At 57.6% G+C, this 22,193-nt stretch overlaps 1 protein-coding gene across 2 annotated transcripts; it reads right to left on the reverse strand.

The window, feature by feature from the left end:
* Positions 1-146: 146 nt before the first annotated feature.
* On the reverse strand, positions 147-21,214 carry PHF19 (PHD finger protein 19). Of its 2 annotated transcripts, XM_028514861.2 has the most exons (15): positions 20,428-21,214; positions 17,411-17,611; positions 16,816-16,897; positions 13,835-13,930; positions 13,215-13,315; positions 12,604-12,752; positions 10,929-11,024; positions 10,204-10,272; positions 9,899-10,019; positions 8,351-8,418; positions 7,042-7,203; positions 6,341-6,431; positions 5,587-5,672; positions 4,563-4,658; positions 147-3,341 (listed from the first exon to the last, which is right to left on the reverse strand). In XM_028514861.2, the coding sequence occupies exons 2-15, from the start codon at positions 17,594-17,596 to the stop codon at positions 2,999-3,001; spliced, it is 1,746 nt and encodes a 581-aa protein (XP_028370662.1). In that variant the 5' UTR covers positions 17,597-17,611; positions 20,428-21,214; the 3' UTR covers positions 147-2,998. The 2 variants fall into 2 exon arrangements, with proteins under 2 accessions (XP_028370662.1, XP_035878039.1); XM_036022146.1 differs by lacking the exons at positions 13,835-13,930; positions 16,816-16,897; positions 17,411-17,611; positions 20,428-21,214 and having other exon boundaries at positions 12,604-12,748.
* Positions 21,215-22,193: the final 979 nt, after the last annotated feature.

Genomic DNA, 22,193 nt, shown 5'->3' on the forward strand with positions numbered 1-22,193 from the left:
GAACGGTAGATAAACGTGGGAGCCATAGTTGATATTTTTAGGGGCAGCCGTGAACACTTCCAGGGATTAACAGGCTGCCCTTCTCCCCTGCAACTCCAGAATTTCGTTTAGAGCCTTGGTCTTCACCGCCCTATAGCTGACTTTTCCCTGCCCCTTCACATTTATTTTTCTCTCTCCAAACTGCCCGAAATGTAGCGTTTATCTAAAGTCGTAAGGCATGACATTTCTGTGTGAAAGGGTTCCCTCGCAGCACCCGGGGAACTGAATGCAGCAGGGGTTACCTCTGCCACGTGACAGCGAAGGGAACCGAACCAAAGGACTCGGACCGAAGTGGCGCCCCTGCTACCCAGGAGAGCCGCGGTCTGACGCGCACCGCAGGTTTCCGGGCCGTGTGCCTCCGCGCCCTGGCCAGTCATGTAGCTCCTGTGCTTACGGGTTTGCACAGGGTCAACTTCTAAGTCCACCCCCATCCTTTATTACCGCCCTGTGGCCCTCAGCGACTGTCTCCTGTGGGTCAGGTACTCACAGTGGAGTCTCCACATCCTCTCGGTGGGAAGGGTGAGGGCACTGCCCGGAGAATCCATAGGCAGTGGTGGGAGTGACAGGGTGGCCAGGGGCGGGGCGTGGTCCCTGCCACTCCCCGGTTTCCAGGGAACCCAGACCAGAAACCCGAGCCAACGCCTCCCGAAGCCCAACTGCGGGCAGTTCATGGGGGTGAAGACAGGCCCCTTTTCAAAGAGAGCTTTTAAATGGCCAATCAGACACATTAATTAAACTTTAATATAACAACTGTTATTAAAGCAGCAATTCAAAACCATAAAACTTAGAAGGTGCACAGGATTATCATGTCAGGTGGCAGTAATGCAGCTACGATCCAGTACGAGTGAAGTGCAGGGGCGCCGAGTTGGGCGGCCTCGCCAGGCCTCGTGCTCACCTCTCACTCCACAAGTGGGGAAGGCACCCTTCCCTGCCCCCGCTTCAGGCCAGGAGCCGCTCTGGAGCCCAAGCACAGAGAGATACAGATGCACGGTGACTGCCTTGCGGGTCCTGTGCTTTCTCAGGAGCCTGGGGAGCAGGCCCAGGAGGCGGCGGTGCTCTCTGAAGCCAGGCAGGAAGCCACAGGATGGACGCCAGGCCCCACACCCCTGCTGGGCTGGGGGCCGCCTTCTCAGCTCCCCTTCCACCCCGCCCCAGTTGGGGGATTTGGTGGCAGCAGCTGTGGGGCTGAGAAGGGAAGGGGGAGGGCTGGGCACAGGCAGCGGGGTCCCATTAGAAAGGCACTGTAGGAGCTGAGGCTGAAGGCGAGGGGCATCTGAACCATCATTGGGAGCCCCTGAAGGCTCCCAGGTGGTGGGGACCAGCCAACAACGGGCGCCAGTTCCTCAGGCCCGCTGTCCCCATGCCAGCCCCTCACTGTTCATCCGCCTTCGCCTTGCAGCTGGCAGCCGGCGGATCCCAGCCAAGCCGGAGGCCCCAGCAGCACTTGGCAGGGCCGGTCCCCCTCTGGTGCATGCCCCACGCCGCGCCCCCTCAAGGCACTTCTTTCCATTTTTCAGTCGAGTCAGTTTCTAACATCTCTGGAAGCAGCAAAAATGAGGGACCCCCCCTTCCCATTTCTGGTTTCCCTCCAGATGGATGTGAGTTTTAATGTGGGCTCTAAGGATTCTATTTATACCCCACTGACAAGGGCTTCTCTTGGAGCGGACTACGTGACGCAGGCCCTTAAAACTCCCAACCTGTCCCAAAAAGTGATTGTCATTTCAGGGCGGAGCAGGGAACAAGGCAGAGGAGCCGGGAGGGTACGTCCCTGTGCTTTCCGGCGGGGTCAGGGCTGGGTCAGAGCTGGCTCGGGGGCTGAAGGAAGGGGCAGGGGCTGGACTTTCACATTTCTTGCAGCACGTGGTCCCTGGAAGGAGGTCGGGGTGGGGGGTGGCAAGGGAGACGAGGGCAGGAGCCAGGCTATCACTGGAGGGAGTGTGTTTGTGTGTGTGTGTGTGTGTGTGTGTACACCTGGAGGGTGAGAGTATGTGAGGGCAGAAGCTTATTATCTGTGAGGGAACCTGCCTTTGGCTACATGTGCGGTGGTCTGGGGCAGCAGGCGTGGGAAACAAGTCTGAGGTTTGGCACAAAATGCCGTCCTTTCTTCCCACATGCTCTCCCCGTGCCTCGGGTTTTCAAGGCCACCTCTAATCCCGCAAGGCCAGGCCCAGCTCCAGGGTCACTAAGAGGGGTGTGGCCAAGCAAAGGGAAACAGGGACCTGGGAAGCGGACACTGCAGCCCTTACTCTGAGGAGCGCACCTTGACAGGTGGGCTCCGGCGCTGGTACCTTGAGGTGCAGACCCAGCCTCTTCGCGCCTCAGATCCTGAGAGTTGCAGGGGCTGCGCCACCCAGGCTTTCATGGAGGCCTGCTGCCCTCACCCCCTTTTCCAGGGCTGGGGGTTTGGGGGAGGGGCAGGAAAGTGGAGGGAAAAGCCCGAGAGCTCTCCTGACCCACCTTCACCCATTCTTCCTCAGAGGTTCCTGTTCTCACAAGGTGGTCCCTGGGGCACCGGCTGCCCCGTGAGTCAGGTGGGAGGGACAGTGTGCACGTTGGAGGGTGTCTAAACCCCCCCTCAAAGGGTCAAGAGGTAAGTGACACAAAGTTGGGGACAAAGACAGACTCGGGCTTTAGGAAAAAGGATGCCAGGGCTGAGGGGACACACGTTCAGAGGAACAGGTGAGCAGCCGGAGGGAGTGGGGGGCGTGGGGCGACACGGGGACCTTAGAGACACAGGTGAAGGGGCGAGGAGCCTGAAGCAGCCGGAGGGCAGAATGGGCGCGGCAGCGAGGCGCAGACCTTGGCCTGGAAGGTGGGCGGGGGGAGGGGGCCTGTGCCAGGCACCTGCAGCTCCGTCTTGCTTCCCTCCCCCACCCCACCCTGGAGAGAACCGGGGAGCTGGTGGCTCCCACTGTCCCCTCTTTGCTTCCCAGGGCTCCTGGCACCCCCCGAGGGCTGGTCAGTAAGGGGTGGTCCCTTCCCACTCCACCAGGTACTGGACCTTGCCCTCGGGTGTGACCCGCCGTGCCAGCACCTGGTACTTCTCCCCACAGGCCAACCGCCCAGCCGCACCGAAGTAGTTCGTGATGGACGACTTGAGGTGGGACAAGGACGAGTCGTCCTCACTGATGCTCTCAAACGTGTGGCTGTCGACGCCCTCGTCTGGCCGCTCGGGGCCCGAAGCCCCCTCTGCACCGCTGTCCGAGGGGCAGTGCCCCCCCAGCTCGGCTGCCCGCCGCTTTGCCCGCAGTGGCATGTACGCCGTGGCCGCCAGCTTCCTCTTCCGGCTGCCCACTGTCCGTCTGTGTCAGGAGGGGAGGGAGAGGCGGGGATGAGGGGGGCGAACCCTCACGAGCCCCTGTCCCTGAGCACTGTGCTGGGCACCAGGCCCTGCACCGGGCCCGGCCCGGATTAGCCCACTGCAAACCGCAACAGCCCCACGAGGAAGGGAACGGGCTCCAGGGAGAAGCCCCCAGCTGGGGAGTGACAGAGCCAGGGTTCACACCTAGGTGTGTCCAGCCCCTAACCACACAGTCTCCGTACTTAGGGTTGCAGCCCTGGGCACACCCGGGCCCCATCCTCCGTGCCTCCCGGAGTCATGCTGGGCGGAGGCCCTGCTGGCTCAGCCTGCCCCTCACTGGGGCTCACGCAGCAAGAAAGCCAAGTGGGGGTGGGATGGCAGTTATGGATTAAAGCCCCTCGTGCCTCGGAGTCGGGACTGGAGACAGACACGCGTGCACACTGCATACACGCATGCGCACACACAAGCGGAAAGAGGCAGGTGTGGTTGGGAAATGGACACGCGAGAAGAGGCATGTTCACGGGTACATGAAACAGAAGGAGCTGAACTCAGAGCTAGTGAGGAGAAACGGGAAGAAACAAATGAAAATACAGAGGCCACGCCAGAGAAAGACACCAAGACCGAGAGGTCTGGTGACAGAAACTCCCAAGACACATAATTGTACTTTCGCAGGGGCCTCCGGCACCCCAAAATCGAACCAAAGGAGGCCGAGTTCAGAAAAACTTGGGCATGTGCTTTGCGGCACCACCCCCGATGCCCCTGAGGACCAGCTGTGGCTGGTGGCCCCTCGGCAGTGCCTCCGAGATTTCTGTCCCTCTGCCAAACCTGCACCCCGAAGGATGCCATGTCCCTCTCCATCGGGCTGCCAGATCGACGGCTGTATTCCCAGGAGACCTGGACCACAGGCCTCGGGGCAGCACCCTGCAGTCAGGCACAGACAGGCTCCAAATGGCACGCAGAGGCCGAGACCCCCAGAATGAGAGGACCTCCGGCCAAACGACCCCGGAGCTTGGAACTGCCCAGGGAGAAATGCGACACAACCTCCCGCAGCAGTCAGAGGAGCCAGCTGGACGTCCAGACCAGACCAGAGCGCCGTGGGCCCGGGCCCTCCGCCCAAGTTGCAGACGCACAGAAGGAGCCTCCTGCCATGGCACAGGAGTGGGAGGTGGGGGGCCGGTGAGGGGGGATGCAGAACCCGAGTCCAGGTGGCCAGGAGGCTTACCTGGAGTCATAGGACAGGCTGGTGGAGGCGGAGCCCGAGGTGCTGGCAGCATCCGTGGAGTCCACGTCTGAGAAGAAAGTCTGGCCTGAGCTGGCACTGGGAGGGGGGAGAGGGTGAGCCTGCCGTCAGCAGGCCCTGGGGACCTCTGACATGCATCCTCCGTCCGGGCAGAGGCCCCTGTTCCCACCGCCGAGCTCCCTGCCACCACGGTGGCCGCCGCCTGTCTGGCCACCGCCTGTCTGCCCGTCCATGTCCCCCCTCCCCCCGCCCGACTCCAAAGGCCGAGGAGTCAAGAAAGCCTCTCCTGACGAATTAAAAGATAATGAGCATGATCCCACACAGCTGTGCAACGCTTTGCAGGCCCAAGGTGTTAGAAGCCACAGTATCTTGTTCGAATCTCGTAGCCACGCCAAACCAGGTGAGCAGGTGAGCAGAAGTTAAAGAATTTTGCTCAGGTTACACAGCCAGTAACCGGTGGGTGGGGGCCTGAGCCCGGTCCTGACCGAAGCCCTTGCCTCTTGCACGCCTACAGGAAAGCACTGGATGGCCTTAGCGACTTCAGAAATAAAACATCGGAATACCCAGACCCTCCACTGGGTGGCCCATGCCCCAGGTGCTGTGGGAACACGCAGGAAGTGTCCAAGGCAGCCTGGGGAGGGCCAGTGACGGCTTCCTGGGGGAATGTGAGTGTGGGGTGCCCACAGCAATTCTGGTGCAGCACGTGGGGCCGGGAGAAGCAGGAGGGGCTGGAGAAGTCGTAGGGCCCGGGCAAGGCTGGCCTTGCATGCTGCTCCGAGGGGCCGCCCCCAGGAGCCCTGGAGACCACAGCAGGGGCACGTGGGCTCTGAGGTAGCCCCTGCACGCAGCCTCAGGCACGGTGTGTCCTTGGAACGAGAGCTCTCGCTCCCTCAGAAGGCTTTCTGCCTCCCACTTCCAGAGCCCGCCTGCGCTGCGGCGGGGAGTGGAGGGGGGCTCCCCTCCGAGTGTCCAGAGCGGACCTCTCTGCGGGGTCCCTCACGGTTACCTTTTTAAACTCTGAATCTCATCCAACGTGAAGTCGAATATGCTGGCCAGGTGGTGGTTGGTGCTCCAGGCTGAGGTAAAGTCGCTCTGTGGACACAGAGGAAGGAGTCGGGAGGGGAGGGTGGGTCGGTGAGCACCAGATCTCCACCCCCTCCAACCCCTGGCTGAGGCCACACAGGCTGCCTGCTGGTGCGGCCCGGGCTCCTGAGGGCTGGACCCTCCCAGGGAAAGAGTCCTCGCTGGCTTGCTCTTATCCCCAGTCCCGACCAGAGAGCCACGCCGCCTGGCTCTGGTCCCAGCTCTGTCTCTGGCCGACTGACTGCATGACGCTCCCACGTCTGGGTCTCGGGGCCTCAGCTGCCAGCGTGGACAGGGACCCCCTGCGTGCCTCACTCAGAGTGGTGTCGGGAAGTCCAGGGGAGTGGGAGGCACTGCAGGGGCAGAGCCAGCTCTGGAGCCCCGGTGCAGGCCGGGCTCCGCCACTGCCTGAGGTGGGACCTCACTGCTCCTCCCTGGCCCTCAGTTTCCCCACCCGGACAGTGGGACAAGGGTCCTGCCTACCCCCACGCCCCTTCGGGTTCTGGGGAGAACTTGGGGAGCCTGGCTTTCCCTTGTTTAGTTGTAACAGGAGCTGGCTTCTCCTCTGTGGGATGCGGGACAGTCCCCTGGGCCTGGGGGGAAGCACTTCCTGCAAAGGACTCCCTCCCATGTGCTGCCTGCGTGGGGACGTGAGAGTAAGAAAACGAGAAACTAACACTGGGAATCGCATCTTCCAGCAAAAACTTTGATCTTTTTCTTCTATACACTCGCCTTTTCTGCTGCTGCTGGAATTCGTGAGGCGACAAACTGTGGAGACAGAAAAGGGAGAGGGTGGCCCAGTGAGAGCCTGAAGGCCCAGGAGGTGGCCCAGAGAGAGGGGTGGCACAGGTGGGGGTGGGGCCACAGCCGGGGGGCGGGGCAGACTCTCCTTCATGAGGGGCCTGGGGAGGAAGAGGAGTCCTCTGGGGCAGCAGGAGGGAGGGGATGGAGGTTTTTCAGGTAGAAAAGAGAGAAGGTGCCCCTCTAGGCACAGCATCCAGATGCTCTGGCCCCCCCACACCCAGGACGAGGGGGCTCGGCCCCACCAAAGAGCCACGGACTCCTTACACTCTGACTTCTCTGCCTAAGCCCTCAACCAGCAAGACTGGTTGGGTCCCAGGATCTGGCTTTTCCTGCAAGCAAGACACTAAGGGCTGTGGAGGGAACCACAATGTAGGACCAGCCCCGGCTCAGCCAGCGACTGGCCCCTCAGGGGGCCTCTAGCGGGGGCGCTGGCTGGGCGTGCGTCCTCCCTGCCTGCCTGGGCGCTAGCAGACTGTCTGGGCCCATCACGTGGCCTGTCGGCTGGGGCTGGGAGCGGGAAGCAGAGATCCAGGGTTCAGTCGCAGCCCTGGTCTCTGGGTCCCTGGGCACTGACCCAGGCTTGCTCTTTCCTCTCTTACGCAGCTCAGAGGAGGTGCCACTCTCGGGGGGCACCAGGCCCTTGTCAGGCAGCAGCTTCCCTGGTGGGTTGGGCGGGACTCGGATTCGAAGGCGAAAGATGCACTTCTTCTTCTTAATCTCCTTGCCGCAGAGGAACCTGGGGGTGGGCAGGGGAGGAGAAAGCTGTGGAATCTGCTGGTCTGTCCTCATGGGGAGGAGAGCCAAGCATCGAACCTACTCTCTCTGCCTCCCTGGCCCCAGAGCTAAAACCCAGGAGAGATGGCAATTCCTCCAACTCCCAGGCGGTGGCCGAGGATGTGGCTGGTGGTTCCTCCCTGTCCCTCCACTGCCTGTGTGTGGCTCTCGCTGCTCCTGTCTCTTTTCTTCTCTGCCTCAGCCAGCCGCAAGGCTTCCTCCTGCAAGAGGAAGGCTCCTCCAGCTCCCAGTGGAGCACCTTTCTGTTCTCTGTTCTCCCCAAGGAGACGGAAAGCACCTCCAGGCCCTGCCCTCAGCCTCCCAACACCAGCTGGGCTGCCCTGAGGCTGCAGCGGTGACGCAGACACAGCCCAACCCTCCGGAGGCTATTCCCGCGAGGACAGGAGCCTCCCAGACTCGAGAGCAGGGCTGTGTCTGGGCCCCAAACCGTGAGAAGGTGGGAGAGTGGATACGTCTGCCTAGCTGTGTCCTCACACCCACATGGGGCTGACAAAGAGCGGCAGTTCCATAAGTAGCTGTTGGTGGAACAAATAAAAGGAAAGAACGTGAGCAAAAGCATGTGTGGGAAAGCAAAGCGTTCAGAATGGCTGACATCCAGAATACACAAGGCAAAGGACAGTGGGAGAAGATGTGGCAGAGTCATAAGAGGCCATAAATGTGGTGCTAAGGAGCCTGGGCATTCCCTGGGGTGGGGGGTGAGGGACAGACACGTCAGCTGTGTGTCTGAGAGGCACTCAGGCAAGTCTGGATGGGAAGCCACGGGCCACGAGGCCCACCTGAGACACGGTGACTCAACCCCTTGGCGCCTGGCCCCCAGCTCTTGCAGATGGCCAGGGCAGCGGGGCCCTCGGAGCTCAGGGGTGCAGATGAGAGTGTGTCACATGCTGTTGGAGGGTTGGGGGAGCATCGCAAAGGAGGGGGGGTGCTCCCTGGGTCTCGAAGGACAGGTAGGATTTACACAGTCACAGAGAAGGGGCAGGAGACCCAGGCAGGGCGCACACCTTGAGCAAAGACTACGAGGCAGGAGAACCCTTAGAATGAAGTCCCACCTGTAGGGGGCCCCACGGCGCACCCTTCCCTGCACGCACCGGCTTTTGTAACTGTTCAGCGCGTTGAGGAGATGCGGTCCTCGGTCGGTCACGGGGGTGCTGGTGAGCTACGGGGGAGCAGGCCAGCAGGACAGTCAGACCCTGGCGCATGGCGTCCGAGGAGGCCTCCGCCACACGCCTCCCTCCCCTCAGGCTCCCGAGTCCTCCAGGTGAGAACCACTGATGTAGCCTGACGTCAGACAAGTCTTTTCACCTGTGCTCAGCTCCCACCTGTAACTGGGGCGAGGCACTCCCGTCCCAGATGCATCAAGAGCTTTTAAAGGTGGCCGAGCCCTTGACCCAGGCGTGCTACTCCGTGGACTCGATCATAAGGACAGAACATGAAACACGGACAAAGCTCCATGTACAAAAATGCTCACGGCAGCCCTGTTCTCGGTGCTGGGCCCATGGGACACATGGGAGAGAAACAATGTCCAACAGGAAGGACACGAGTAAACGGTGGTCGAAATCCACGCAGCCTTTAAAATGTGTATGAACACTCTTCCGTGACAGGAAAAATTATGTATCATGTAATGGGAGCTGAAAAAGATTATTTAAAATACTGTGTAATCTAAACCACGTAAAAGAAAAAACACGGAGGAGAGAGGATGGAAGTTAACACACCTGTGCGTTAATGGCAGCTGTTTCTAGGTTGTGTGGTGTGTGGATGGGTTTTTTAACACACGCTTCCTTATGCTTTTTGGTACTTTGAAATTGTTCTCCCAGGAATATGTAAAATGATTTTGTAAATCAGAAAAAAGAAAGTCATTTTTTTAAAAATGCACCAGCTCTACCTGTCCTCCAGGACTTTATAATACATGTGTCTCTTATACATTATCAAACACTGTAAGCAAGCATATTATATGAAACACTTTTGCAAAGTATAGGTTATCCTTTTTTTTTTAAACCCCTGTCTTACCAAAGAAGGATTTGGGGCAGAGAGAAGACACCTTCGTAGAGAAGACACCTCACTCTAGATGTGGCGGGGAGGGTTCTAAGGGTGTCAAAGGGAAAAGGGGACATAGCCCCACCATGGAAGTGGTTGGGGAGGCCCCCAGCTCAGCTCCAAATGTCCTGGGCGAGTCATTCTCCACCTCTGACATCCTGCAAGTCTGGTTTGTTACTTCAGTCCACGGGGACCCTGGTGCCCACTTCTGCTATTCAAAGTAGGACCAGCAGGGGGCAGGCCCACATCACTTTTCCTCCTAGCCAGGTAATCTGGAGTAGGTCAGCTGTCTCTGTGGAGAGCCCTGCTCCAGCCAGACTTGATCCTTAGTTCTGTACAGCTGAGTCTGTGAGGTCCTAACCAGCCCACTGTGAAAACCTGGGTCAGGGAGCCCCTTGCAAGGCACAAGCTTGGAGATGTGGATTCGGGGTCCCAGCAGCTCAAAGGCTCTGGGGCTTTGTCCCAGCTAGCAGCTTCGAGTTAGAGCTCAGAGTCCTGGATCCCAGCCCATGCCCTGTGACCCTGGGAACACCTCTCCGCACCGTGGAACCCCCACTGTGGGACGGGCTCCCGCCATTCCGCCGTCCCAGGGTCCTGCGTACCTTGCCGAGCTGCAGGAGCTCCCAGTGGTGGTTGACAAAGGCCAGGATCTCCTCGAAGTCAAAGTACTTCTTCTTGCTCTGCACCCCCAGGTTGTAGAGGGCCAGGTGAACCACATCCACCCTGGGCGAGGGGGCAAGGAGGCGGGGCCGGGGTGAGGCAGCAGCCAGGGCCGGAGCCTCCTGGGTCAGGACTGAAGGGCAGGGGCAAGGCTGGGGGCTGGTAGTTGGAACTGGAATTGTTCCTGGAGGGATGGGGGAGGGGAGGGGCTGGGAGGGGGCGCCCGGGCCAGGCCCCATCCTCTCACCATCGCAGGGGCAGCCTCTCGATGTATTCTGGGCCCTGGTTACACACGGAGCAGAAGAACAGGTAGAACCTGTGGGTGGGTGGAGAGGGGGCCTGTGGTGGGAGGGGCTCTGACACCCCACCCTAACGCAGCCCCCTCACCTCCCACCTGCCTTCCCATAGTCAGCTTGTTCTTATTCCTAGGGCTCGTGGCTTGGGGGTAGGGGTAGGGGCAGGACAGAGACCAGGAAATACCTCCCTGCCCCTTCAAACCCCTACCTGAACCCCTGTCCCCAGGGTCATTGCCCTGGAGTGTGACTGTGTTCAGAAGGTGGGCTGCCATGGTCACACTCTTCCCCTAAGACACACACATGCAATCACCAAGGCACACATAAGCCTCCCATTAGCTTAGCCCCATTGGTTAGAAGCTGGGTCAAGCCATCCATTCACCCAGTGGCTCCTACAACAACCCTGGGCAAGGGTGGGCAGGGCCAGGGCTCCCCCCTTCCTCAGCCACTTCAAGAGACTGGGGCTTAGGGAAGGTGGGGCCGTGTCTAAGATCCCCCACAAGTCGATGGCAGTTGGGGATGTGGTCCAGAATGTTCCTCTGCGGGAAGTCTTCCCCCACAGAACGCCACTTCACTAGCGCCTGGCAGGCAGTCTGAAGGAGTTGCTACTCCTGCCCCCCCGCCATGCCCCGCCCCCCACCTCACACTCAAGGCTGAGGCAGAGCGGATCAGCACCTACCGGTCCCCAAACATCATGGGCTCGTTGAGGCACTGGGTGCAGGCCTCGTGGAACCACTGCCTGCACCGGAAACACTGCAGCATCCGCAGATACCACCTGCAGACAAAGAGGAGCCAGGGTCACCTGGGCCCAGGCTCCCGGCCAGACACGAGCCTCGGCAACCTTTCCCAACATAAATGTGCCCTCCACTGGGGCCAGGAGAAGAGAACCCAGTGACCGAGCACTTGGGCTGTGCCCAGGGAGGTCCTGGAACCAGGGCACATGCCATCTCCTTTGATCTCAGGGTGGGACCCTATGCCCAGTTTACAGGCAAGTCGGAGGCTAAATGGCTTGCTCAGGGTCACTCAGAAAGCAAGCGGTGGATGGTGATTTCAATCCTGGCCTCCCCGACTTCGAAGCGCTCTCCCATCACGCCAGACTAGCGTTCCCACCTCTGGGCTGCGCCCCACACGCTTCTCCCCAAACACCACTGGCAGGGAAGAGTTTGCCCAGGAGACTTGATGGAAAAATAAAGGCTCTTGTAACCAGCAGGTCAGTGCTACGTCTGGTTTTTCTCACCTCGTGGCCCTTCCACAACTACTCAGTGAGTGTAAGTTAAGAGCAAAATGGTGTTTCCTCAACAAGAGTCAATGCCTTGTTCACAGCCTGTCAGGCGTGGCCTGTGGACCGCCCACTGGCATCAGAATCACCTGGGGTCTAGGTTCATCTGCAGGTTGCTCAGCCCACTCCAGACCTGCTCAACCTTTGGGGAAGCCCCAGGGAAATGCATTTTAAACAATCACCCTGGGTAACCCTGCTCAGAAGCATGGAAAACCACTGCCTGGATGCTGTAAAGGTCTCTTTGAGAAAAGCATTTCTCCACAGCCTCCAGACCCCTACTTCTTGTCAGTGCGGGCTGGGGCTAAGATGCAGACTTCAGGGTGTCCTGGAGGCTGCCTCTCCTGGGGGCAGAGAGCCCATCTCTTCTGCTGGCCTCTGCGGTCACCATGGCTACACGGAGGCCCAGGCCCTTAAGGAAGAATCAGGCAAAGACCCTCACCCTATAGCTAGGACAAGGATCCCCTCTACAGTATTCACAACGTATGACACCCCACTCCTTCCTTGCACCCCCCCCCCCCAAAAAGGGTCATTTCTCACCAGCAACCTGTTTCATTGGCTCTGGGAGTGGAAAGGTTTGTCTTAACTTCCGCTCACCCCCAGTAACAGCTCACATGTAAGTGCCCAACAAGTGCCTGGCTTTTAGGTGAACCATCGGACTCAGGCGCTGCTCACGGCCACCATAGAGCGGGAAACGACCATGAGAACTGAGGCTCAGGGCCTGCACAGCTATCCCAGGGTTTGCACCCTGGTGTCCAGGCTCTTAATCATTGTGTAATACTTCTTTCTTTTCCGCGGTGCCCCAGGAAACCACCTCCACCTAATTTCACTCATCCTTAACGTTCGGGCTTTTCCCGGGAGGTCCCGCTCGCTGGGCCACGCCCCTCGACCCAGTTCCCTCGGTTTGACCCCCCTGGAGCGCCCCAGTCGGCCAGCCCCGGCCCCGAGGCCCCGCCTCTCAAACCTGGCCTGACCCCCGCCCCCCGCGGCCCTGCTCCTGGAGCCAGGTTCCGCCTGGCCTGACCCTCCTGGCCCGCCCCGCCCCCTCGGAGGCCCCGCCCCGCCCTGGTGGCCTTACTCTCCCGGGCCGCCGCAATAGCAGTAGCACTGCTGCTGGTTGGTGCGATGGGGCGAGTCCCACTCGAGTTCCTCGGGCTGGTAGGATAGCACCATCTTCACCGCCTGCAGCGTCCTGGCGATGGCGCCCTTCTTCACCGCGCCGCCTTTCTGCGGGAGATGAGGGGGCCCGGTTGGGCCAGGAGGGCAATGCCCACTAGGGGGACCCGCAGATATTCCAATAAAGTCAGATGCAAAGGAGCTTTTTCTCAGCCATCCCAAATCCATCCTCTTCCTTTCTCTGAAGGATCTCCATTAATAGTAACAAGCACAATAAAGGTAATAATAACTAATGACTGCGGGCACATACATGGTTTTCTTTTAACAGTAAGTCTCCATTTATTGGGGCCTCCTAGTCCTGACACCGAACGCGTATCCATTTTACAGTTGAAGGGAACTGAAGCTGCGGCAGGCTAAGGAACCTGGCCGAGGACATACGGCTGGCAGGTGGCAGAGGCGCTGTCTGCCTCCAAAACCTTGGCTCCGTGACCGGGAGGCAGGCCTGAGCCGGGAGAGTCGCTGAGCTTCGAGACTGGAGAGGGGAGAGGCAGGGACAGAAGGATGGGGGCTCACCCGCACAGCCAGCGCGAAGATGCACCGTCGGCAGAACCAAGGTGTGAGCAGAGTCCGGTCGGCACTGCCTGCTATGGGGATGTGGCACTGCTGGTGGTAACCTAGGCAGAGGAGGGGTGCTGGGTAACCACAAGGAAGCTGTGGCCCAAGGCCAGTCAGCCCAAAGGCGGCAGGGCTGGGAAGGGCTGCAACAGGTCCTGGGAGCTGCGTGCCTGCCAGCTGCCAGGGGGACTGGCTGGCCATGCTCTCACCGAGGCAAGCCAAGTTGGTGTCCAAGCAGGCGACTGAAAGACAGCCTGAGCCCCAGAGGGGGAGGGCACCAAGATCTGACTTCAGCCTGTGTGCCCCATCTCTCCTATTTATGCTCTCCATCCAGGGAGGCTCCAAACTGCATAACTAGTCTCAACTTCCCAGAAGCCCCAGCTCGCCCCAAGGGTCCCCCCTTCCTGGGCCCTCACTCCCAGAGACTGGCCCCTGTCACCGCGGAGCTCCAAGAGAAACAGGAAGCCAGCTGAGGCCCCAGCAGTGCAAGGCACTGCCTGTCGGGGTCCGGTGCAGGCAGGGTGGGGTGGAGGGACCACAGGTCAGGCCCCTCTCAGTGTCCGGCTCATCACACTCACCCAGGCCACACTTGCCACAGATGAGGATCTCATTCAATGGCCCTGATGTCTTCCCCAGGCAGATGTTACACTTGGGCTCCTCCCCGGGAACTCCAGCTGGAAGAAAGAAAGAGGCCCTCTGGGGTCCAGCTGGCTGGAACTAGAAGTTTTAAAATCGCATTCCAGGTGCCGAGGCTCCGGGACTGGGCCTAGCGCTGGGCCCCACAGGCCAACTGGCCGAGTCTTCCCAGCCACTCTGAGGCGCCTGTTGTCATCACCCCATTCTAAAGATGGGGCAATTGAGGCTTAGAGAAGTCCCATGCTCAGCTAGTCAACAGGAGAGGTGGGGTTCAACCGTGGCTGTTTGACATGGAGTCCTCTGTTCTTTTGGTCATGCTCCCTCTCCTGCCTGATTTAACTTGACTTATTATACAGTTTTTAAATGTTAAATAATGTTTTAAATTTTCATTATGGGAATGTAATATCGGAAGGGTAAAATTTAACTCTGTTCTCATTAACAATTATGAACTAACTCCTGGCCAGTCTTGTTTTGACAATATTCCCTCCCACTTCCCACCATTATTTTGCCTCAAGTCCCAGATACCCAATCGTTTCCATAAATATTTCAGTATGTATCTCTGAAAGATTAGAATGGTCTTTTTATAAAAAAATTTATAACTACAGTATCTTCATTGCACCTGAAAATTAAAAATGATTTCTTTATATCCACACTTCAGTTAGTATTCACATTTCCAGTTGTCTCAAGCAAGTGTCCTAACAATTTTAAGTTTGTTCAGTTGCTTTTAAACTATAAGTTCCCTCTCCATCTTTTTTTTTCTTCCCATTCTGTTTGTTTTTGTTGAAGAAGAAATATGTGTTTATGTGTGGAAGTTTGAGTGAATACATTAAACACAGGTGACATGTATTTCTGCCTTGGCACCGCCGCCCGCCATGGTCCCTGGTAGGGCGGGCCTCTTCCTCAAGGTCGGCTGAAGTGAGCCCTTTCCTCCCCCGAGGCTCCCTGTGCTTTCAGTGAGAGGCGAGCCCAGGAGAGCAGGTCCTTATGGCTTTGGGTCATTATACAATAAATTGAGAGGAGAGAGGCTTGGAGAAGAATCAGTCTGCATTAGCCACAACACCCTGGAGAAAAAGGCAATTTAGAAGCTCTACTAACTGCCTGGGTTCTGTGGCCCCTACTTGGTAGGCTCCTTGAAATCATCTCTTCTGGTGTTGGGAACCGCCCTGCCTGGTATCAGAAGCTGTAACCCCCGCCAAGGCTAAGGCTGAGGGAACAACCTTGGACCATAAGCCACCAAGGAGACAAAAGCTTATCCCCCTGGCAGGAGCATCACTTCTGCTCCTTTTACTTCACCCTGCCTGGCCCCCAATGCTTGGTTGGTTAGCCAATGATGGGTAAGATTCCCCAAGGGGGTAACAATCTAAGACAGGCACGATCACATGGGAGGCCCCCAAAGGACTTTGGGGGCTACAGCAAAAGGGGGTAATGGACCCTCGCCCCTTGGGTTTGACACAGCCTGAGTCCTCATTCTGTCCACAAGAAAATCTAATCTCTTGGGTGCCTTACTTCCCTTGCTCCACCTAAGCCTGAAACAATGACAGAGGGTGGTGCAGCCCTGTGCTGGAAAGGGCAGGTTCCCCGGGTGATCAGGCCTAAAAAAGAATATGTAAAATCCTGTGAAACCTGCTTTGTTTAGAATGCTCTCAATTGAATAAGGGTCCAAGGAAGAAGTAAGTTTGTTCCTCAAAGTTTTACAGCTCTTTAGCTATCTGACCCTGACTCAAAATAGGCCCTCAGATTTCCTTGTTATCTATTGTTTTATCCTTACTTCCTGGCAATGAGTAATGAGCTTTACCTGAATTCTTATGCAAACGAACCCAATAAAAGCCTGTTCGGGCGGGAGAATGAGGCCCTCTCCCTTAGGGGTGCTCTCCCCTAGGGAGGGTGGCCAAGGTGCTCCCCACTACAGAGATGGCCGTTCCATCCCTATTTCCCCACAGGACCTGGTTGTCTCTGTGTTATTTTTCTTATGTTTCGACGAGCCACTTGCAGCATTCCTCGGTCACTGCTGGTCAGTGGCTGCGACATCATGGTAACAAATTCTTTAGAAGCAGCGCCCCTATAGCCCTGGACTAATCATTTTCCGTCACTTAACCACCCTGTGAGGCCAGTACTTTCGTCACCTGTTTGTTTTAGATGAAGAGACTGAGGGTCAGAGAGGTTATGTCCCTTGCTCAAGGATATGTAGCCAGTAAATGGCAGAGCTAGACCTTTGGCCAAGGAATATCTGACCCTAAGACCTGACCCCCCACACTTCCCCATGTATTCATTTGTTAGAGCATAAGTGGCAAACAGCCTGCTGGGAGCTCCAGAATGCCACTGATGTCCCCTCTGTGAGACAGTGTCGCCTCTCTGAGGGCAGAGGTGGTACCCAATCCAGCTCCCTTTCAACCCTGAAAGCCAGTCCAGCTCCACTGGGCATGTCCGTCTTCACCCTGCCTGGTCTTTCTCTGCTTTCTTGGTCTTTCCCCCACGGCTAGAGCTGCCTCCACTAGTTTTCTTCACATGTTAATATAGGGGACACTGTGCTCATCTAGAGGTGACAATTCCGATGGCCTGGGGCCCTCCCTGTTCCTAGCCCGGAGAGACTAGGAGCTCTGTGCAGCAGGAGATGAAGCGCAGCAAGGGGGCAGACACAGGCCCGGGACCCACCCTGCCCCCACCACCTCCTAAGTCACCTTCTCTACCTGCTGGCCTCCCTCATGAGGTATGGGCACCCAAGGGGATGACAAATGTCATAAGGGCCTTTCCATGCAAACCCACAACTGGGATTCTGATCAGCATATCAGGTGCGCTTGGGGTTTCATGGACAAAGTCAGATGGCAGGGATAAGAGACAGAAGGAGATAAGGGGAGAATGGAGGTGGAGGAAGAGAAAGGACACGGGGTGGGGCAGGGATGTCTGAAATCTCAGCAGTACTCACCATGCTGTATGTCCTTCCACAGGACCCAGTACTTGGAATTATCTTCAAAAGTCACAAGGCAGCTCTGCTTTGAACTGCTGACCTGGGGAACAGAGAGGGAGGAGCAGCGTGAGAAAGTGGCTGGGGAGAAGCCCTGGAGCACGCACGGTCTCCTGCAGGGCCTAGGAACAGAGGTGCCCCCTCCCTGGGCTCCGGAGAGCAGAGGTGGCCCAGAGGGCAAGGCAGGTGTCAGCTCTTTGGGGGAGTGCACACCCAGTCCCTAGAGTTGCACCGTCAGGGACCAAGGGACAGCTTGATGAGAATGCTGAGGACAGAACGAGCCACATGTTTGTCTGTGGTCATGGCCAACCTCAGTCCATGCCGTTTTGTAGGCTCACAGAGCACTTTTCTGAAGAACTGGTTGGGTGACGTTAGCTCTAAGGATGGCAGCTGCTAAAGCTCCTTCCATGCTCGCTCAGCCTTTGAGTGTGAGGGACAAGAAGGGAACTTCCTTCGATCCCCCATCCTCTGTCACGGGTCTGAGGCCTAGGCCATAGGATGAGCAGAGAGACGCTGCAAACCTGGGAACAGGGGCCGGGGAAAAGGGTTTATTTACCCTCTTGATCTTCCCGAGGTAATACAGTCCATCGGTCCACCGGCACAGCACATACTGGCCCTCCGTCAGCTTGGACATCAGGTCTTTGAAGTTGTTCTTGGCTTTTGCCAGGGCCCCCTTGTTGGGGACGTGGCTGGTGGCACCATAGGAGTCCCGAGTCCCTGGGTCCAGAGCTCGATTCTCCATTGGTTTCCACTCTTACTGGAAGAGAAAGAGAACAAGGGCTTGTTACTCCTTGCTTCAGAGACGGGGGAAGGGAACTGCCATTTACGTACTCTGTAGTATGTGCCAGACACTTTTATTATCTCACAAGATCTTCATGACAGCCCTGGGAGGCATGAATTATTATACCCATTTTACAGGCAGGGGAACTGAGGTTTGGCGAGGGGAAGTGGCCAGGGGATTCAAGGCAGAGCCGTAGCTCATAATCGGGTGGGCCGAACCTGAGTTCTGCTCTCTTTTCCATCCTTACCACGCTGCCTTCTGCTGAGCAGAACCTCTCAGCCAACAGCAGGGCAGGGGCCTGAACCACACGCACTCTCTGGCTTAGGAACCCAAGGCTTTATCCCTCAAATCCTTTTCATCTCATTGCACACGTAAACTAATTACAAACATTCTGCAGCACACCAAAAATATATATATTTTTGCTGATCTGATTCAAAAATACGTATCATTTTGGTTGGTTTACAAACAAATAAAAATGGTAATTACCTACCCTTTTTGCTCCAAAGTGACTTTTTAAACAATACTTGTATAGTCTTGTTTAAACTTGTATATAAGAATATCTGGTGCCAAGAATTAACCAAGCAGATGCAACCTTATTATGCACCGTCACCAATAAGATGCAACTCTATTATATGACCTATATATTCATGGTTCAAGACAGGGCACTCACACGTGACAGCTATTGTCATGTTGGCTGTTGTCATTTTTTATCTGACAATCTAAGGGAAAAGAGGTCAGTGGCCCTGACTAAATAGTCAGGAATTGCATGTTTTAAAACTTCTCACGGCACACCGGCTGAAAATCGCTGCCTTAAGCAAACATACTGCGTGCTCTCTGAGTGGAGGGCCTTCTCCAGGGGAGCAGCGGGAAATCTTATACTCTCACTCCGGCCCTGAGAGCTAGCCGAGAAGACTCGTCCAAAAAGGAAAACGCCCGGGTGGCTTGTGAACGGGTATGGACTTGGCCATCTGTGTGTGTCTTCTGTGATCTCCCTTTCTGTTCTCAATTATGGGATGATTTAATGGAAACCAACGCTGGGACATTTAAACTCACTAGTGCTTTTTACTCAAATGCAAATTCGCTCTGAGCAGTTGTCGCCCCCACGCCACCCTCTCCGTGACCGTCTCTCACCAGCCTATAAAATGCTTTCACTCCTCCTGTTAAGGGGTCCCCAGAACCCCCAAACACCTTAGACCTCTCCAACCAATCAGTTGCCACATCCACCAACTGTGGGCTGCAGGGACTTCTGGTGTCCTGCTGTTTTTTCCATCCCTCTGTCCCTGGTCTGAGTTAGGGCCTCACCTTGCCTGGGCCAGTGAGTCATTCAAAAACTATTTCCTGCGCTTTGTGCTCACCTATGCTGGTCACCTAGGTGGGGAATGATAACCACCAGGATTTGACAGCACACTCCCTGCTTTCCTGCCTCCCCACCAGCTTCTTCCACGGGGCCACCAATTCCCATCTTATTCTCCCCTGGAAACCTTCTGTGGCTCTCCAATGCCTTTCTAAGCCCTCCCCAAGGCCTCCTCCTCCCTTCTCTGGGCTCACCTGGCTTCATGCCCCTCCACACACTCTTCACTAAGCCAAACACTGCCTCCCTCTGTTCCCTGCACCGGCTGCTCTGGTCTCCTCTCTCTCTGCCATGGCGCTGGGCACCTGATGTAATGATTATCTGTACACAGGGACGTTTGAGTGTGTACTCCTGTGAGACTATGTTGGATGTCTACAGCAGTATGTCAGTGAGCATATGAAGCTAAAGACATGTGTGTGCATGTCAGGCGCCCCAGGGCACGCAGGGCACTGCTGGGGTCTCGGCTCTCCAGAGGGCGGCGCACCCACCCCATGTCCCCATTCCTCTTTTCTTAAGGGCAGAGTACACAGGCAGCGAGCAGGGTATGCAGTCCGAATCCCTGCCTTCTATGCCACCTGACTCCCTCCCTGGCTCTGCAAGATCCCTGCCCGAGGCTCTGCGAGGTCCCCTCTCCCGCCAACCCGGGGCCCAGGGCCCTGGCAGGTTCACAAACTGACACTTCCTCCCCAGCCTAGTCGCTGGGAGCTGGCCGGATCGCCGCGCCCCCCCCTCTCCCCGCCCTGGCTGGGCCAAGGAGGGGTGGGGCACGGGTGGCGGCCCCCCACCCAGGTCTCCATCCCCCTGGAGCGGGCCCCCGTGGGCTGTGATTGGCTGATTCAAACCCATCTGCAAAGAAATGCCTCTTTGCGGGTTCTCGTCTGCGTCCAGTTCAAATCCGCGGCACCCGGAGCGCGGGGCCAGGCGGGGGCAGGAAGCGAGGATGATTCATGCGCCGGGGCCTCTCCCAGGGCGGCCGTTGGCTTTTTAAAAACGGTATTAAGGAGGGCGGGGGGCGGGGGAAGCTTCAGAAGAACCCCCTTTGGGTCAGTGCTACGCTCTCTCTTCAGTCACTACGACGCAGAGCCGCCCCCTTCCCCATTCTGCAGCAGCCTGACTTCGGACGTGAGCAAAATCCCAAACGCCCCCGTCGGTCTCCCCCACATACCACTCCTCCCCCCGAGAAGAAAAAGTAAAGATTTGGGACAAGTGAATAGCGACCTGTCACCCACGCCCCCCAAAGTTTCGGGGACCCGGGCGAGGTTCCCGCCGCAGACACCGATCAGCACCCTTCGGCCCCTAGGCGCGCGGCTCCCCAGGACTCCAACGCCCCCCCACCCCACCCCAGGCGTTCGCCCAGCCAAAGTTCTGGGAGATTGCAAAATAGAAGAGTGTGGCGCGGAGTCCCCGGGCCCCGGCTGGCCGCCTGCAGCGCTCAACTTACCGCGAGCCTGCGTGTCCGCCGGTCCCACCTGGAGTCTGGCCACCAGGCGCATCGGCGGCAGAGACCGAAGCACTCGGCCCGCGGCTGCCCGGCCGAGTGTCCGCCCGTGGGGCCGGGGTCGGGGTCTCGGCGGGGGCGGGGCGGGGCGGGGGCGCCGCGGGGAGGAGGGGGGAGGAGGAGAAGGGAGGGGCCCGGGCGCTCAGGAAGGGGCCCCCCGGGCGCGGGGCGCCATCTTTTTCGCGTTTTCCCGCGAATTATTGACGTCCCGCTTATGTAATTAACGGGGGCCGTGCCGGCCTTGCCATTGGAGCCCGCGGCCGCGGGGCCCCGCAGCGACCCGCCCGCCCGCGCGCCCGCCCCCAGGCGGCCCCCGCCGCCACCGCGCGCCGGGCGCAGACGCGCGGCGCGAGTGCACGGACGCAGAGGCAGTGCCGCCACACCGCCGCACCGCGGGGGTGCAGGCACAGCGCCCGCACTCACAGGAGCAGCACCGGCGCGCGCGTTCTCAGAGCAGGCACACACTTGTCAAGGAAGCACAGCTTCGCGCACAGGGCACAGACCTACAGCTGGCACAGACACAGCAGGGAGGTGCAGACTCACAGCGCAGACAGGATCCAGGGCAACCCAAACCGGATTCACACAACATAAACGCACAACACCCTGCGCTGGCAGCGCGATCGGCACAGAGACACAGCACAGATATAAGTTCACACCACACCATATGCACGACACGTACATACAATAAAGAGGCAGCGATGACAGAGTGTAGACACAGATACAAACAAGGAGAGACACTCAGTGTACAGAGCACAGACACACAACAGAACTTACACATAAGGTGAACAAACAAGCACAGTAACAAAGTCCATCAACAAATTGAACTCAGTGAGCAGAAACAACACAAAGATAGGTTGCAAAAGCCTACCACATACGCAAACAACGTACTAAATGAATGGGGAGGCTGGGGAAGTGTGTACAACATGGGAGTGGCCATGGCTTCCCCACCCTACCCCAGCTTTCCCTGATCACTGTCAAGTTGCCCACCCTTGGCCTTCTGCCTCTGGCCCTTGGGGTGTGATATCTCCAGCTGGCTGGGTCTGCTTTTAGGGTGTGCAGGGCAGAGACTACAAAAGGAAGCACCTACCTCTTGTTCCTATAGGCCAGCTCCACTGATGACTGGCTGTGGACTCTGAGCAGATCACCTCAACCCTTCAGCCTCAGTTTCCTCAACTAAATCGAGTTGCTGGGAAGGTTAGAATTAATATGCACAAAGCCCCGGGCACCCAGTGGGTTTGCAGTGACTGTCGTACTTTGTCAAGAAATTAAATATTCATTGAGTGTCCCCCTGGCTGAACTAGAACAGGCAGCTGTGGGCCCCACAGTCTCATGGGGGTGTCAGGTGTTGGTACAAGCAGGAACAACACATATATGAATGTGACAGGTGTGGTGCAGTGAACTGGACGTGGCGGAAGAGTCCTGCCTTCGAGTCCAGCTCTGCCTGGGAGCCAGTGGAGGATCTTGGGTGGTAAGCTGGTCTCCCTTTGGGCCACAGTTCCTCACCTGTTCAAAGTGGGTAATAATGCTATTCCACCTCACAGGGCTGTTGCTTAGATGGGGTTAAAATCGGATTATGAGTGAAGGTTAAAATAGCATGATGAAGGAGCAAGTACTTTTGTAATCAGAAACGTGGATCAAAGGCATTGTTAAAACTGCAAAATGGGACATCATAAATGCCACTGGAGAGGTGTAGTGTGGCCAGTTATGTT

Source organism: Phyllostomus discolor, chromosome 3 (genome assembly GCF_004126475.2).
Source record: "Phyllostomus discolor isolate MPI-MPIP mPhyDis1 chromosome 3, mPhyDis1.pri.v3, whole genome shotgun sequence".
In the NCBI taxonomy this organism is placed as follows: Eukaryota; Metazoa; Chordata; class Mammalia; order Chiroptera; family Phyllostomidae; genus Phyllostomus; species Phyllostomus discolor.

Bases quoted from the DNA above. Each gene is read 5' to 3' on its own strand.
- PHF19 (XM_028514861.2), bottom strand. From the start codon at position 17,596: ATGGAGAATCGAGCTCTGGACCCAGGGACTCGGGACTCCTATGGTGCC. The intron at 10,020-10,203 runs GTGAGAGGATGG...CCCCTCGCCCAG, and splicing joins GAGAGGCTGCCCCTGCGATG to GGTGGATGTGGTTCACCTGG. The intron at 5,673-6,340 runs GTTAGTTTCTCG...CTGTGTCCACAG, and splicing joins TGGAAGATGCGATTCCCAGT to AGCGACTTTACCTCAGCCTG.